At 37.2% G+C, this 18,666-nt stretch overlaps 1 protein-coding gene across 7 annotated transcripts; it reads right to left on the reverse strand.

The window, feature by feature from the left end:
• Nucleotides 1-1,673: 1,673 nt before the first annotated feature.
• BCLAF1 (BCL2 associated transcription factor 1) lies at nucleotides 1,674-18,620 on the reverse strand. Of its 7 annotated transcripts, none has more exons than XM_088529860.1 (11): nucleotides 18,476-18,620; nucleotides 16,659-17,564; nucleotides 14,526-14,672; nucleotides 14,239-14,408; nucleotides 11,468-11,573; nucleotides 10,437-10,521; nucleotides 9,723-9,898; nucleotides 8,366-8,543; nucleotides 4,761-4,907; nucleotides 2,161-2,370; nucleotides 1,674-2,036 (listed from the first exon to the last, which is right to left on the reverse strand). In XM_088529860.1, exons 1-11 carry the CDS (start codon nucleotides 18,577-18,579, stop codon nucleotides 2,031-2,033), a joined length of 2,235 nt encoding a protein of 744 aa, XP_088385986.1. In that variant the 5' UTR covers nucleotides 18,580-18,620; the 3' UTR covers nucleotides 1,674-2,030. The 7 variants fall into 7 exon arrangements, 5 of the variants coding, with proteins under 5 accessions (XP_088385986.1, XP_010216217.2, XP_010216215.2 ...); XM_010217915.2 differs by having other exon boundaries at nucleotides 8,366-8,477; nucleotides 14,526-15,197; XM_010217913.2 differs by having other exon boundaries at nucleotides 14,526-15,197.
• Between the last annotated feature and the right edge of the window lie 46 nt (nucleotides 18,621-18,666).

An 18,666-nucleotide genomic window follows, 5' to 3' on the forward strand; every position in this document is an offset into this window, starting at 1 on the left:
GGCACCCGCAGCCGCATGGAGCCTGTGCAGCCCTTTCGCGCGCTGCTCCTGCTTACGAGGGCCGGGCCAGCACCTCCTCAGCTGGCACCGGGACCCGCTCCGGGGCCAGCCTCTGCCAGGCCCTCGCAGCCGTGGGAGCAGCTGCGGAGCCAGCGTCGGACTCGCCGGCAGCGCCTGAGGAGGAATGAAAAGAGGAGCCCTTCTGCACACTTGGCTCAAAACATTCAGAACAAAGATGCAAGGTAGAATTCCCCACACCACATCCTGACTAATGAGGAGCAGCTGCGCTGGAAGCAGAGCCTTGGGCCCAGCCTCTGCAGAGCTGCATGGGGCTCTCGGCTGCTGCCACACAGAGACCAGCTGCTGCCATGGCCTTGCCGTGAGGGACTGGGAAGGGTGTGAAGAGGCAGCCACAGCTCCTCCCGTGGGAAGGAAGACGAGAAAAGCTGCTGTGCCGGCTTTCCCTCCTTCCCGAGAGCCCTTCTCAGGGCCCTCCTCAGGGGAGCTAAGGTGTCCTTCCCAAAGCTCCTGCCGTTTTCAGAGCCCCCTTCCCTCAAGGCTTTCTGTGGGTACAAAGCGCTTCTCATGCTGCTCACCCCACACACTGATGAGGTCCTCAGGTTTGCTTCCACTCCCCCTTTCTGGCTGAGCCAGAAAGGCACCAGGAGAACTTGCAAAAGCCATCTTGCTGCCACATGAATGTGGGGAGTCGTGGGCCAGCTTTCCCCGTGGAGGAAACTCCCAAGAATACCTCTGTGCCCAGGATGGCACCACTGCTGGTGTTGGCTGAATGCAAAGGCATTGCAAAGGGAGACTTGTTGCTTACTTATTTGGTTTGTGCGGGCACAACTGCCTCCATCCTCTCCTTGTGCCCTCCTCACCCCTCGATTTCTTTCCCTTTAAGGGTCAGGCCAGCAACAGCTCCCCCACTGCCAGGGGCTCTTGCACAGCTCCTTGAAGGCAGGGACTAAAGTTTCCAACCCTCCTCTTTCAACCACTGCAATGCGCCAAGTAATTCCTACTTCATTTGCTACTCACTGCTGTTGACTTTTTTATAGAACTATTCCAAATGATTCCCTAGTGGAAGCTAATTTGCAGCTACCAGTTGTAAACATAAAATTGTGAGTGTTTGCCTTGAAGGGATATACGTTAAGCTTTTTTATTAAAAAAAAAAAAAAAAAAAAATACAGAGTCACCTATTTTTTAATCCCCCTTTCCAGATCATTCAGTGTCACAGACTCCAGGGCAGATCCTTGTGGGACTCTTGAGAACCTCCTCTCCTCCTGCATCATTTACACTTGTTCATGCAGTTGCCAGGTGAGTGTTGTAATTTGGCCAAACTATTAAAGACACAGTCCCCAAAAGCTAAAGAAATAATATACTTTGAACTCCCTTAAGTATTTATACACATACGTCTTCTTCAAGCTAAGGAATATTTTGCTCTTAATGACAGAGCTCAAGCTGTGCTCTGGCATGATAACCCTGGTTTAACTTCTATCATTTAACAGAATGTAAACCTGATTCTTGTTAACTTAACGTATGAGATCAACATCGCGCAAAACTCACACAAATATAACCGACCAGTTGCAGGGTTTTTTTGTGTTTTTGTTTTGTTTTTTAAAGGAAAGGCAACACATTTAGTAATCCATTTATAAAATAAATGATCCTCAACATTCCAGGTATGCAGAGCTGTAAGTTTACTTCAGAATAAAACACAGACATGGAGGAAGAATCAAAACTGAGTTGTACTTGACCATATATTTGGACAAAGCAGAATTACACTGCATATAACAAACAGTAAAATTTCTTAAAAGTTGTTACAAATATTTTACTTTCTACCTGTACGATCATTAACATAGTTTACTATATCAAGATTTCTAAAGGCTTAAAACAAAAACAATCCCTCTAAACTACTTTCCAACAGTAAAATTTAAGTAAAATGCTTACATTCATTGACAACAAAAAACATATTAAAAATGCTGTGTGGGTGGTGCAAGAGCTGCTTTTTCAGCTAGAACTTTTTTCCAGGGTTATTCCTGTGGAAAGAAAGAAAGCAATTCTGTAAACTGTCAGTTACAAAGCTAAAAAAAAACCCCAAACTCAATTATTTGGGATACTGCAAATGAACCTCATCTACAGTTCACCAACAGAACTGTGTACCTTTTCTTCTTTGCGCCTGTCCTTTTCTTCATTGTTCTCCATTGTTTCTTCTTCGTCTTCCACAATCCCATCTCCTTGGTACTTGTCATGTGTCCACTTTGGACTACTACCTGACTTTTTGAAGTTAAAGCGACCTCTGCCACGCTGGAAAGTACCACGGCCTCTTCCTCTTTTGGCCCAATAATCTACACCATCATCTCTGTCATCGTGCTACAATAATAATGCAAAGAGTAAGGTTAAAAAACTTATGCACCTCTTTAAATGTTGGCATTTCATATAAAATATAGGCTATACATACAAAAGCGATCAGAGTTTTTTAATAGTTCAGATCACAACCTCTAGGTTACAATATGAAGGATGTCTTTATGATTCAGTGTTACAGCTAAGAATAACTTCATAAAAAAATCTAACAGCCTTTACTAGCTGAGAGTCTACTCAAATTCTCATGGTTGAGGTAACAAAAACAGTGTTCTTACAACTGAAGATAGAAAGAGCAAATAAGAGGTTCCTCATTATTTCCAAGCAGTAAATCTGTGTTTTCTGCTCTGTGCACATGCTGTTAAAAAGACTATCTTATTTTAACAGTGCAAAGCTACTAATCTTCTTTATATTTCTTAATGAAAGACAGCAGAAAATAGTATTCAGAAATCCTGCTTTACCCATTTGAAGTAAGGCAAATTTTAAACTAGTTGACTACTTAAGTTTAACTAGTATAACTCAACTTTTACTTACTAAAGTCAGTAAGCTTCAGGTCTGCTATCTTGCTATCAAATACAGCCTTTACACAATTTGATAAATCTTACAATTACAAGAACATTATAAACTATTATTGAAGAGAGTTATATTTAGAGGGACACTTGGTTCAGTGTCTACATTTTAACTGCAATTTTGAAATAAACCTGAGCTATATTAAACACATACTGCACCTGTATCAAGTGGTTTATTAGCAGTTATACAGAATAAAAATATATATATTTTTAATTTAAAATAAGAAAGACACAGCTATAATTAGTTCATTTGTTCTGTATCATCACATCTCCTTCCATGGCTTATGGGTTAGCAAGTTGATTGTTAGTTAACTTATTTGAAAGAAGAGAGTCAGCAGTAGCTAACTCACGAATTTAACTAGAATGTTTTGAACACATACTATAAAGAAAACTCCAGTGGCATGACATTCTTTACAACTAGGTACCAAACAATTATTTTACTCTTCACATTTAACTAAATGAAGAATGTTGAAGTTTGTTGGTTTAAGGAAAAAAAAAGCTATTTAATTATAAGCAAATTTGAGAGCTCTTAATTTGCATCCACTCTGTCTGCTAAATATTGAACAAATTTACAATCCTGTATGTTTTTAATAATACAACTTTTCCTTCATACCATCACGGTACAGTTGTTCTGGAAGGATGGCTATGAATTTAGAACTTCAAGTAAGGATCATACAACAATTTCCAGTGTACTAGATAGATAGTTACAGGTTAAGAAGAACCGAGTTTAAATTCTGAAGAAAGTGTTCTGAATTTTAATACAAAATATGCTGTAATTCCTAGGTGTCCTGTTCAGAATGATACCCATTTTTAAAAGTATACAAACTTTCTTATTTTGGACATTGCATTTTACCAACTAATAGCCCTAGTTTAATGAATATAGCTGTATTCTAATACTCTCTACTTATATGTTTGCTTATATGTATAATTCTTCTCTCTCTCTACATATATAGATATATGAACATGTATAGACATATGAATACTGTATGTGTGAGAGAGAGAGTAGAATACATATACACATACAGTATTCAAGTTCCTTATGAAGCTATTACTGGAGCATTTTTGTATAAACAACCTGACTATAATCACACTTAGAATACCTGCTAAAATATTTGAGAAAAATAAAAACAGTGCCATAGGGGAAGTTCTAATCTTCCCTATCTAACCTTCTTTTCAGTGGTAAAAGGATCTACTTAACAGCTTATCTTGTTAGGATAAAGTCAGCTGGAACAGAGGCTACCTAAGGCTACCTATTCAGTATACTAAATTACTTACTGGATAGTTATATTGAAAGCCTTCCTTTTATTATCAGGAGGGAGATGATTTTTGTTAGTTTGTTTTTTCTAAATGACTATTGCACTACTTAACTGAGAGCAGCAGGGCTAGTAACAGAGACAGCCTACACATCCATTCGCAAATATTTTCAGCTTTTCCCGATCTTTCACTTCTGCAAATTTCCAGAGTGACACAGACAAAGCTTCAGTGCCATTTAGAAATAAACGCAGTTAACAGTGCTAGTCTGCTTGCTTTTAAACTTGTTTTTAATAATTTAGGCTCAGTCTACCTTCCTCCCCAGCTCACTGGTTAAAAAGAGTTTGAGGATGAATTCTCTCTCCATCTTCCGTTACTGCCAGCCTGCTGCAGAAGGATGCAAGAGAAGCAGAGCCCAGCACTACAGGAATCCTGATGCTCTCATGCTTATACACCTAGAGGCATTGACAGCTACAGTCAGAGAAGTATCATGAGTGTAGAAACAGTCTCCTTCACAGCAGATATAAAACGCACTCTGAGAAAACAAATGCATGCGTAAGATATCGAGTTCTCCACACCCACCAAGAAATATTTCTTGCTTTTTGGAGTATATTCAGGATCCCATTCCTCCTCCTTCGGTCTCTTTTGAAAAGTAGTATTTGAATTGCTGGGACCAGTATTTGTTCCAGCAAAAACTCCTCTGGCTCTTCCTCTGCCCCTAATTCGAAACTGATTAACGAAAATGTTATTTAATCCATTCATATAGAGCCACAAAGCAAAAAGTCAAGTTCTGTATTACTCAAAATGCTTTTCTGTTCTCAAATAGAACATACATAATTGTAAATCAAGGTAATATCTGATTTTTAAAACTAAGTAATGTATTCAAGCATTTGAGATAATGATTCTTTTAAGCTTAAGATCTGAAACACATTTGAATTTTGGTATAAATTTACCCACAACCACCAAAAAAAAAAAAAATCTCCTTTGACTTCTGGTAAAAACAGTCTGTTGCAACAAAGTCAGAAGAGAACTTCTAAAGCTGTTCACAGGCAAAAATAGCTAGAGACATTAGATATAAGGAGGGGAAAGAAAAGCTTTGCAAGATCTAAAAAAAAAAAAAAAAGTCCTGTCATTTATGGAGTCATTCAATCCCATGCAGATGGGACTGAATGAGTGTAATTCTAAGATAAACATGTATGAACAATTCAATGCTAGGTAAGTGTGTCCACCTGTTACTCATAAAATGTTCTCAATTGATATTCAACAATGTACTTATCTCATTTGAGATTTAATTTGCCCTAAGTGCCTTACTCAGAAAATATATACTATAGGAAGTAACAATGCTTGGAGTTAGGTGTCTTAAATATGCTTCTTCACAATGAATTAGCAGGATGTTAAAATATTCAGTTAAAAAGTAATTTCATAGCAAGAAAGAAAATATATTGTCACTTGACTCAGAATATGCTAAAAAGTAGTACACTGAGTTTCCTCTGAATGGACACCTTTAGTTTGTGGCAAACATTGACAGTTCATCTAGATAAGCTCTCTTTAAAAGGAAAAGAAAGGTTAGCTTGGGAAGAGAGTGTTACTTGTATACAAGTGTAGACTTGTGGTTACTAGAGACTATGCTTTCCAAAACCAGCCACTAATGAAAGATTTTCAGATGTACCTACAAAACAGTATGGCTGGAAATTAATTTCATTTGGAAACAATAAGCATGTCCATAAAACACTGATCAAAAAGAAGCAATTAACTAACTTAAAAGGAGTATTATCCACACCTGTTCCCACACTTATTTCTCTAATGCAGAATTATACAGGACATCTTTAACAGTATTTTGGAATAGACAAAGAAGCAGTCCAGTAAAGAAGTCCCAAGACCTATTAATATAGTGCAGGCAAACTATTTTAAAAGGGAAAGAAAGAATTGCTTTAAGAATTATTTAGAAAGTAACAGGTAATTACCTAAAGAAAACTGTCCAAAAAGAGAAAAATCTAAATGCTTGATTTCCAATAGCTTTGGAACTTTTACAAAATCAGGGTACAAAGAGTAGAATAATAAGCAATAAAAAGGATGCAGAAACAAAGCAAAGACAGAATACAAAACTATAAAAAATGAGCTCAGCACTTCCTATGACTGGATTTCCTTTTAGGATCTAAGGTCTTTGAAGTTATCTTCCAGGAAGAAGAAAAAAAAAAAAAAAAAAAGAAAAAGGGAAGTAAATACTCAGAGTATTTACAGACAAATTGCTTTAGGAGATGGATATTAAAAGCTATGTGATTAAAATAAATTTATTTCTGTATTTCTCCTTCAAAGCTATTCATAATATGCACAGCTATTATGTACAAAAATCCTCAAATTAAGTATTACTAAGCATTAGTGAAAAGAATCAGTGCCAATTTAATATGAAATCTTCACTTCCATTAGAAGCTCTCCTATCCACTCAGCCATTCCCTCTCAACAAGGAGGGATGAAACAAGTGGTTTCTGTTGCAAACTGAGAAATACTCTTTACAAAAAAAGCAGCATTTACTGGATATACTACCTACTAGTCTTTGTCACAGTGACACTTCTAGACTAGTCGGTTTATATCTTTCAATCCTCTCCAGTCTGTAATCTTAAACAGGGCTTTTTAGACACCGGGTTGGCCTGCCTATCTGTTTAGGTTCTCTTGTTCTGCTACAGTTGTTTGATGAGTCTGTGAGTGTGAATGTGTGTGTGATTTTGGAACACTGGCGACTTATTTTTGCACAGGCAGCACTGGCAGTTACCAGCAGTCAAAAGTAGCAGATGCTTATTAAATTTACAATTCACATCTATCTCAATTATATGTAGAGCAGCATCTCTTTCACAATACATTCAGTTTAGTCTTCGTAAAGCAGTAAGGCTTTCCAGCAATTACAAAACTTTTCTTCTACTCACCTTGTTTTAACTCGGTGCTACTAGCTTATTCTCCTAAAAGGATCGTGCTGACATTGTCATACTTGACAGCTACATCACTAAAGGATTAAACGTTTAGGCCACACAGCAAATGTGTTCAGTATAATTACACAATTTTTCCTATTTTCTCATTTAGAAAATATTTTGATTGTTATAGTAATTTTTAGCTTTGAGTTTTCCCACCAAGAATTTCCACTTTTTAGATGCAAGTTGCAAAGTGTAAGTCAACATTGCACAATCTAGGTGCATTTCAAACACACTCTTGTATGTAGTTCAAAACATTCCTCTACATGATTAAAAACAAAATTCAGTGTATATTTGTATCAAGCTTATCTGCACCAAGCAAAGCCTTTTAGCATTGTTTAGTCTTAACTATGTGCTACATGAAGAATTGAAAAAATATGAAATTACTCTTGCCCATTGAGTCAGGCTGCGCGACACTTTCCTTGCAAGTAGAATTTATTTTTAAGGTATCATTCGTTTTTTGTTTCTCATCTTTACAAGGGCTCCACTACCACTTCCTCGTCTTTCCTAATGCTTTTACTTTTCCCAATTATATATTAGTAAACTGCATTAGCATGCGATTTTCACCCTTTTATAGACTAGTGTCTTAAAACATTGTCTGAAGCCATGGTGCTCAATACTGCACCTTGAAATCACAATGCCAAAATACATCTCTGAGCTAACTGGAACACTCGCTCTTGCTGGCTGAGGCCATTCAGAGAACACACTGAAAAACAGCAGGGAGCATCTCATCTTCTTGCCCTAATACAGCTGTCTCAAGGTTTGTGTACATTTAATTATGTGGCACTTATTTAACAACAAGCTGCAGATATCTACTGAAAGGAGGAAAAAAAATCAACCTGAAATGATGGGAAAAATAGAAACTGCAGGAAGTGAGAGGTAATACATCCTAGGACTTATTTATAAAGGAGTCAAATTTAAGATTCTCCTAGGAAATTAAAATTGCAAAAAAGCAAGGAAATTTTTTTCCCACCCTTTGTCTCTACAACTAATTCATTACACCTTTACATACCAAACATAACTGCTGTTGGAAAGTATTTAAAAAGGAAGAGGAGGAAAAAAAAAAAAAAAAAAAAACACACCACACCTGTCTGCAAGTTAGCTACGTGTCTCAGAGAACTCACATTCAGCAACATGAAAAAAAGTCACAGAGACATTCTCTTGTTTTGTCATACTATTCTTTCATTCATAATTTAGGGGAAGAATAGGAGAAGGGCAACTCACAAAGGTTCCTCTTGGCCTGTTGACTCCCACAAAACTGGAATATTCTTTTTGTTCGTGGTGGGTTTTGAATTCTTCATCTCTCTCCTTCTTGCTGTCCTTTTCTTCTCGAGAACTGGATGAGGAAGAAGATGGAGAAGATGGGGAGGATCGAGAACGGTCTTGCTCTCTTTTTTGTTTACTGAAAAATAAAAAGATATACTGTGTGCTGTTTTAAAAGTACTATAGTCTGTAATACACTATACTAAAAAGGGGTCTCTTTCTATTTTATGGAAAAAAAAACCAATCTCTCCCCCCTTCTGGTTATAAAGTCACATATCAGTTACATATTTCAGATGTTAAAGTATAACTTCACTTTCCATCCTCCTCTTACACATTTATATACATGTACATTATTGCTAGCAAGCTGGAACACAGCAGTCTGCAAACTGCAAAGAGTTTTTCTAAGATTTGATGCCATAAACAGGTTCTGCTATTATTTCTTTTAAAAACTGCCTTTCTTTTGAGGCAGAAGAAACAGAAGCCAAAGGCAAAAAAAAACCCTCAAGGCAAAGTTTTCACAATAACTACATAATTCAGTTTGCACACTGTTGAGAAGTAGATATGGTCTGGGCTTCCCTATAGAGATGCCTGTACAGAATTAGCCAGTGGTTTAAAATAATGTGGATACCAAACTCAGAAAAGAAATGGGAAAAACAAAGAAAAAGTAAAAATTCATTGTATACCTACTATAAAGCAGGAAGGAAAAAACAAACAAAAAAACACAACAACACTAGAGTAAAACTTGCTGTAACCCTCTAGTGGCACTAATTTGACCCACTTTACAAGATTTTTATGAATATCCAAAGGACAGTCATACCTGAAGCAACTCTTACCACTGCTACATAGTATCCACTGAAACATGCTAACATCTTTGTCTTTAAAGCAGCCCACTGGCTTTAGAAAGAAAATAAATACTCCCCTCTCACCCATGTTAAACCTAACCATCAGTAAAACTCTCATATTCTGGGTGTTATGAGTTGAAAAAGTGCGGAATCAAGCATAACGAACCAAAGTTCTTACACAAACTGTTTATAGAAATGTACTGCATTGAAGTCCAACCTCCTGATGTAGCCTGGATAATAGGACAGATTAATTTGTCATTTTTTTTTTCAGTGTTAGCTTGCTATTCCAAAGTTTTTGTCCTCATCCACCATAAGCCGTGTAAAAGACAGATAATACATTTTTGCTGTAAAACAAATAATTTTAATTGTTTAAATTTAAATGTTCCATTATACATTGAAAATTGAAAGCAATTAAGCTTACAATTACAAAAGCTAATTAGAAGCTAAAAACCTACACTGTGACTTCAAACATTTACCTGTCATCTTTGTAAGATTTGTAATCCTTGTAATCTTTTGCAGTTTTCTCGTGCTTTCTTGACCCACTGGATTCCCTGGAACCCTTTGAGTCTCCTCGTTCTTTGCTTCGCTCTTTTCTACGGCGGTCAATGTCGTGCCGAAGATCAGCAGAGTCGCACCGTAATTTTTTGTCTCCCTGCAAGGGAAAATGTGGCAAAAACACGATTTTAAGTTAAACATTCAGAAGGCAATCTAAATTAAAAGGCAAATTATACTTCTAACTTCCCAAAAGACAAGATAGGAATTACCTACTTGTCAGGAGGCTCCTTGGCATGTAAGTTGACTTCTAGTTAAAGCCATTTACATGCAATTTTTAGGTCTAAAAAGAGAAAGCTAAGCTAGAAATTGGCTAAGAAACTAACTTTTGAGCGAGGTGTTCCCACTAAGCCAACACAAGACCGACTTACTGACCAATACAGTAGAATCTCACACTGAATAAACTGATCTCTTGCCGGTATGCCTTACTCAAAAGTCAAGGATAAAAAAAAAAAAAGTGTAAATTTATAAATCTGCCATAAATCTGTAAACCCAAGTACTCAATACACTACAAACTCCTGTCTTTTTGGAAGACTTACATTGTATTTATACATACTTATATATATGAAGTTCAAATTCGAAGGGAAACACATTGAATTAAGATTAGAAATACAGATGGAAGTTTACTGAGAACCTACTTTTTGACTTTCTTCTTTAAAGCCTCTCTCTTCACCTGATAAACGGGTATGCTTCCTCAGGGCAGTTGGAGAGATGTCAATCCTCCTAAATGCAAAATAAAAGCAGTGTCTAGCCACATATGTATGTGACTGTTTATGGCTTCAGAGATTTCTTCCCAAAAGAAATCTGAGGAAAAAAAGGCATGTTTGCAGTAGAACAACCTTTCTGAATATAAAAGCCCCAGTATCAGAATAGATTATAAAATTACATTCAGAATGGAAAATCTTGATTTTCCTCTGAAATATGCTGAAAATACAAATACACAAAACATGCAGTTTCATTTCCATATTTTAGCTTATTAAAGATATGAAAAGCTTTAAGGAGAAATTCTGAAAAGATAGGAAACATAGGTAGTCTGTTTCCTCACATACCCCAAGTACTCAACCAACATTATGCCACAGTTTAACCCAGTGGAAATACTTACCTGGTACATTATTTCCTACATGGTCAGGGGACAATATGGAGATAATACAGCCTGACATGAGCACAAACATGAGCATGAGCAAATATAGTACACACCCTTACATAATTACAGCACTTTACCAGAAATTACATCTGCACACTTATCCCCTTACCTTCCAGGTTCTCAGAACTTTTTTTTAATACAGCTGTAAACTAACACACACAAAGACTGAAGAAGTTAAGGTGTCCATTTCACACTTGAGAATCAAGATACATTACTAGATTTTCTTTCATCTTCTAAACATATGCCCTTCAATATTTGAGCACTGCGTATGAGAAAAATAAATACGCTCCCAGTAAGACAGGCAGAGAAGGCATCTGTTACAAAGCTACGGATGAAGCCAGAATTGGCTCGAGTGAGCAGTTTTTCCAGGGAAGACTTTCTTTGGCTTAAGATGTTTTCTATTTGCATAGAAACTGACGATTACTCCACACAGATTAGGAAAAGGGTTTTGGAATTCTCAAATGAAATATTAGCAGATAACATTATTTGAAACAGAAAGCATCTACATATACAATTAATATGTACCTATGTATTTCTGGGCTCTTTTGCCGGGTGCAGTGCTCTTCGGTAGCTTTTTGATATGCAGTGAACCTCTCATTTAGGGTCATTCCAGCTGACTTGAAGTATTGCTCTGTTGGTTACAATAGAGAAACACTGTCTCATTAGTTTAATTCAACTGATACAGGTATTCTACTCCTGACAGAAAGGCATGTAGCTGGCAAAAAACATATTATTTTCATAAATATATCAGAAAGACAAGCAAATCTGGAGTTCTCTCTACTTGTACATTATCTGTATTTCAGACACGCAACAGTGCACAGCATCACGGCAAGTCTGCTTATAACAATGCCATGACTGTACTACACCTACTTCAAGCATGATTTACTGATTAGACTTGCTTCTTTTCAGTGATTTTTTCCTCTAACAATAAGAAAAGAGAAATTATCTTAAGTTACTTTATCCTTTGCCCATATGAGAAAATGGAGTTACTGTGCGCCATGAATAACAGCAAAAAGCACATTTTACGATTCATCTCATCTTTAACTTAAAACAGAATTTAGTGACAATATTAAGCAATGAATGTTTCAGTAAATTACACGAATGATCTAAAAAGTAATTTCTAAAAAGTATAAAATTCCTTGATTTTAAGTTGTGATGATAAACCATTCAAGACAAGTAACACTCCTATATGCAAACAGATCTACTTAAGCATCTGGCATCTTGGCAAACCTGACAGCTTCTCTCACAAATTTTCTCTTCCCTTCAGAGATAGTTAAGTTAGCAACAGCAAAACTCAGGTTTTTAAACCGGCTCAACAAATGTGTTTAAATGTAATATAGAAATACATAAAGTCATGAACTATGAAATGTTACATATGAAGCAAGCTATCTGCTTAACAGGTCAACATACATCTGTATCAACTTACCGCCCGGCATCCAGCATTTGTCTCATAACCAACCATTAAAACTTGAAACGGCCACTACAAGGGTAGTGCCTCAATCATAATTCCATCAAACACAGGAATTTGAGCTAGCAACTCTGTTTTTATGCCATTTTTGCCAGGAAGACAGAAGGTTCAACTTTGCCTGTTTGGCATCTGTATCTTTCAACAGCTATTTTACTTTTGTAACATGGATTTTGCCATTTCAAAACACATTCCAGGACCTAGTTATAATGAAAAAGAAAACATCACTGGGCATTTTCAGCTCTACATTAACAAAGAGCTGTTCAGACTGGTCGCATCACACCAATAATGAACATAACTTCAGTTTGTCAAGAGATACTAAAATCTGATCATAGACCACAGTAAATTTGAAACGTATAGAGAGTTTCTCCCTTCAGAAACAGCGATAACTTTATGTACCAAGTAGCTTGACCAGGTAGGCTGTTAAAGTGATATATATTTACCAGTTCTTTCTTTAATTTAACAAAAAAACATCTACAGAAAAACAAGTTAAGCATTCTGTGATCAACATGCGAGTTTCAGGACTATTATTCACCTACAGCCTAGACATGTACCATATAAGCCAGCATTTACAGAAGCTCTCTTGAATCAAGCCTTAAATCTTTCACATATCAATTAAAGAGATACTTAAAAGTATAATGATTTCATTATGAAAACATATATCCCAGCAAGGATTTTTTAAAATCTAGTATAACCTATGATTAAATATTATCACTTTCCTCTTTGCAAGTAATTCACAATCCATAAGATCGCTTGCCTGTAGTCACCTAAAGTTAGTTATCTTGGCAACAAAATGGAAATTCTAGTATATACCTTTAGTACAAAGTTATTTGCAACTTTAGCAGCTAAGCATCTTTAGAAACAATGCTTACAGGCATACTGAAACTAGGCACTTAACTAAGCATTTCCACATTTCCCCTTTGTACCCTGATGCAGTGGAATTATTTTCACCAGCAAGTTCTTCCATATTACTTCAGTAAATCAAGCACAAGAGTAAGACAACAGTTCAGTGAAAAAGTAAATGCTATATAAAAACATTTGATGCTCATTTAAAGAATTCTCTAGATGTGCTCAAAAGATTTAAAAGAATTATCAAAGTCATCAAACAAAAAGCTTAGTATCTATGACCTAAACAAAATACATCTACTTTATCGGTATTTTCCTAAGATAATGTTTGAATTTAATGATAGCAAGCAACTGTCACTACTGTTAAATCAGAAAATATATGTAATTCGTCTAGATTTATTTAGCTACTGCCAAGTTCCTACAACCAGTATTCCTGTCTCCAGCACTACTACTGTCAAATAAGACTAAAATGGGATTTCGTAGTGAGATTTCATAGCGTATTGTAACACTACACAGACCACAAGTTTCATTAGTGTTTTTGTTTTTTGGGGAAAGGAATCTCTAATAAGCACTAGGAAATGAGCTCTGCAGGTGCCCCATAAGAGATGCCATTGTATTTAATAATACAAAAGACACCTGTCAACACAAATTGCACTGCTTAATATTGCATTAGATGTTAAAACTATTAACTTAAACTGGAGGACTGATCAACATAGCATGTTTTAACTCCAGTAAAAAAATAAAGAAAAAAAAAGGCAAAAAACTTTTTACACTATTTAGACTCAATAAATCTCGTAAGTGTTACTGTGTTACTGCTTCTGCAGCTGCTATTTTTCCCAATTATTTTTGTGTGTAGCTCAAAACGTAAAAGTCAGACTAAGCCAACATTAAAAGACGACTGAAATCTTTCTGTACTAAAGATATGAAACAGGCTTAAATGTAGTTGTCAGGGGGGTGTATTTGGCACAGTAAATTCAATACATACCTTTGACATGGTGAACCAAGGACACTATGTGCTGAATAAATGACTCTGACGTGCTTTTGCTGGCCTGTGGCAACTTAATGTGGTCAAAGATGGATCGGAACTCTTGCTCCTTCTTGACGGAATGGACAAGTGTGCTAGCAAGCAGCCTGTCTTTAGTCAAGGATGCCGGTCTAAAATGTATCAACAATAACAAAAAGACAGACACACAAACAGAAACCAATAGTTTAAATGAAGAGCCATGCCAGTGCAGGTAAGTGAAGAACTACACTTAAAGTGGAAGAATTTACCTATTGGAATCATCAAGAGGTACTGGTGCCATTTTGAGTTTAACTTCAGGACGATGGGAGTCACTGGCTATCATTTTGATCCTAAGTGGGCTCTCCTCTCTGAAGGTGGATTTTTCTCTCGCATCCAGATTCTTGTGTAGAGGGGGACTGTAATCAAAGAGTTCTTTGAGCTTTTCAGACTTTACCTGCTCAGGTGATTGAGTTTCTTTCTTCATCATTAGTCTCTCAGAACTTTTGTCGTCTTCCTTGTGCTTATCTTTTGTTGCACTAGGCCTTTCCACTACATAGCCAGTCTCTTTAGGCTTATAACTTTTCTCTTCTCTAAATCCATCGCTCTCTCTATTGCCCTTCATTGATATTTTAGATTTGTATTTGGTTCCTTCCTCCTCAGCATTCCGGTGAGATGCAGTAGGAAAATTTTTACCCTGATCTGCCAGGACAGATTTTCTGAACTGTCTATAATCCTCTGTCTCCTCTGTGTCCTCCCCTTCAGAGTCATTAAACTTTTCTTTCCCGGGCTCTTTATCAACAAAATAATCTAAAGCTTCCTGATCCTCCCATTCCCTTTCTCCCTCTGTCCTCCCTTTTTCTGATCCTCTCTCCTTCTGGGCCTCCTTCTCCCTGGTATTACCCCTATCAAGCAGGTATACTCTAGACTCTTCATCTGTGTACCTGTGGATAGCAAAGAAGAAACTGGTAACTCTGGATTGCATTCATTCCAGTTCATCACTTGCATTTCTCTTTCGTGTCAATGCCACACCAACAAGAAGAAAATACGTTCCACTGTGAAGTGCAACTTAGCATTTAAGTTTTTGCATGGAATTAATAATGCACGCAGTCATTTATGTTATTGAAGCCTTTGAAGAGAATAATGCCTTTCTGCAAGAACACCTAGAAATTCTCTACTTGAGTTTATTAAAAAAAACTGTTTGTTTGTTCTTTCTTAGTTGGTACTCAATTTCACATATTCTTACACTGGTCATTTTGTCAGAAAATTGGGCAGTTCAGACTGCAATTCATTTTTGAATTCCTTCTAGTAAAAAGAGTACCATTAAAAAGAAATTGTTTTCAAGATCCTGCACATGTCTAAGAGAGGTCCAAAATTTGACACTGGTTTAATTTATTCACTGTGCACAAGCAGGGCACCCTTAAGAAACAGCTTACCTAACACAGGAACACATTTAGAAATTAATGCTTATTTTAGTCACTGTTTTATCTTCGAAAGATTTTGACAAAAGTCCTAGCACATTTATCTGCTACAATACACCTTAAGACACAGAAATTCATATTTTTGGTGTTCTAGCAGTATACTTTTATATAATAAATCACTGAGTGGACAAAAACATGCAAAATCTCTTAAAAATCTATTTTAGCACAGAAGACTGCTTTGCTTTATAGTTCATTTTATATAAATCCCCTAAACTAAAAGTTGCAACAGAAAGGGACAGTCTAATGTCCTTTTTTTTTTTTTCTTTACAACTTTCCCCCCCAGTTTCTACTATACCAAACATCATCCACTAACATTTTAAGAACAAGTTTAAGAACTTCACAGTAACTGGAAACATACATTCAAGTTTAAACATTGCCTTTCATGTCACTAAAATTACATGTCAAGAATACTAACACCTACCCTCTTTCGTAAGTAATGCAAGGCAGGGCATCAAAGTTGTCATATTGCACTGCGCAATTAGGAATGAATGCTGTTTACGTTAATAATGAAATTGCATGACACCTGCTTTTTCACTGGTTTCCAGAAGATTTCCGTTTCAAACTACACAAAGCATTAAAAGCTTGCAGTACTTAAACAGAATTCACCTCGTCAAGCAAGCAACTCTGATGCACTACTCCTATTAAGATTTTCTTATCAGACTATAAGAAAATATACTGCAGAGGAAAGGGACAAACAGATTGTTTGCGAAGCATACAGATCTCTATCTTACTAGTTAATGGCCAAGAGTGTCTTAAGAGAAAAAAGGCATGCATTTTCAGCTGGACTAAGTTAAAATTAATATTCATTCAAAAAACATTCAACAGTGCTACACACTGCCTTTTCCAAGGTGCGGTGAAAATCTAGCCAAAACTTCCTAAGTAGCATTTTAAGACACAACATGAGTTTTATAGTGCAACTCTTACCTTTTCAGAAACTTTCCCCCTTTAGCAGTTTCCTGATCTCCAGCTTCAGGATAAAACGAACGTGCCCGAGCCTCCTCACGGGGAGCACTCTGTGATGGGATTGTCTTTGCAGGGCTTCTCCTTGAAGGGATGTGATGCAATGGGCTATTCTGAGAAGGACTATAACGGCTAGAACCATTTCCAACAGAACCAGAGCCAGACCTCTCAGGGCTATGCTGAATGGAATGGGAATGTTGAGGTGTGTCCTTTGCTGAGTGGGCTGTGCTAAGCAAAGGGGCATCGGAGCAAGATGAACTCTGACTAGGTGGGGTGGCAATAGAAGGGCTATGGGGTGACCTTGGACTGTTATCATATGCTGAAAGGCCAGGCCAAATGTCGCCAGAAGCTGCTGATGATTTGTTAAAATCGTCAAGAGACTCGGATGGGTCATGTTCAAATGTATCTTTCTGTTCATCTTGTGATTTATTTTTCAAAGGGCTATCTTGCAAAGGAGCCCCTTCAGTTTTCTTTGCCTGCTTTTCCAGAGACCCACGTCTTTTGGAAGAGACAGGAGATTTGCTGTATGGGGATGAAGAACGAGATGAGGAGGACCTTGGGGACCTGGAAGATCTGTAAGATCGACGAGATCTGCTCCGGGACCTCTGGGAAGACACAGACCTTCGCTTTGGACTTCTCGAACGTGACCGGCCTCGCCTGGGGCTTCGGGAATGTCTTCGGTTCCAGACAGGCCTATAACCTCCACGATGGTATCTACCACCTCCTCCTTGATAATACCCTCTACCTCTTCCTCTGTAACCATAGGGGCGTCTCATTCCTCTATTATTTCTGTAATCTCTGCGATAATCTCTAGAATAAACACGATCCCTGCTGCGAGATCGCGAATACGTCCTCGACCGAGACCTAGAACTAAAATTGAAAAGCAAGCATTAACATTTGACTATTGAGAAGGGAGAGAAAACAAACAGACAGACAACACACTAATCCCCAGCTCACTCGCATGCAGTCTGAATGGTAAAGAAAAGCAGACCTGGTCTTAAAGGTAACTTAAATTCTATAGCAATCTACCTTTATTAATTTTCCTGTTGCGTAACAGATTATAACACACACACCTATACTCAAAGGACTGTGAAACTCTAGAATTCAGCATCACCTCATTGAGACATTACCAGCCTCCGTGGCACAGCGTAAGATTTTATTACGGATGACCACTCAGTAGCAGTTTTCAGTTCTTCAGCCACCACAGTTCACAGCCTGAATGAGATATGGACTTACATCACCAATTTAATTTAATATGCCAGCCTATGGACTGCAGCAGCTGATGAGGCAGCGAATATTCAATTCAGCTACTCCTGTTATGGAAGCTGGTAATATCCACTAGTAAGAAAGATGAAGAAAAAGTTGAAAGCAACTGAGAAAGCAATTACAATCAGTAAGATATTACAAAGCTTATCTGCTGAGCCTTATCTTACTGCACATGAAAAAAAGTTTCATGAGAAAAATACAGAGCAAATCACACAGAAAGAGACTGGATATAAGAGACACCATCCGAAAGAGGAGAAGAGGTGAAGGAAGGGGAGAAAAACCCATAAATCAGGAAGAACTGTTAGCAATCTCAAACTTGACGTACAGGAAAAGAGCAAAGCAGTAGAGTATTAAAGTAAAAGAAACTACATTATAAGGAGAATTTACATATTGTCTAAAATGAAAGAAAATCCCAGGCTAACATCTGCCACAGAAATATGCAAATGAAAAAAGTAGATTTCCAGACAAATAACAATTCATTATCCAACTTTTCATGCAGTAAGATATCAATTTACCTGTATCTCTTTTTCCTAGAATGGGATCTGGATCTTGACCTAGAGCTGGACTGAGATCTGGACTTCGATCTTGAAGAATGCGATCTAGAGTTAGATCGACCCATTTTTCCCAGTAGATACACTCCTTCCCAAAGGAAAAGCAGTGAGGAGGAAAAAATAAATAAAAGAAAGGGAAGAGAACTATTTAGAGT

Source organism: Tinamus guttatus, unplaced genomic scaffold (genome assembly GCF_059628265.1).
Source record: "Tinamus guttatus ecotype Peru unplaced genomic scaffold, ASM5962826v1 Tinamus_guttatus_pri_ptg000351l, whole genome shotgun sequence".
NCBI classification, from domain to species: domain Eukaryota; kingdom Metazoa; phylum Chordata; class Aves; order Tinamiformes; family Tinamidae; genus Tinamus; species Tinamus guttatus.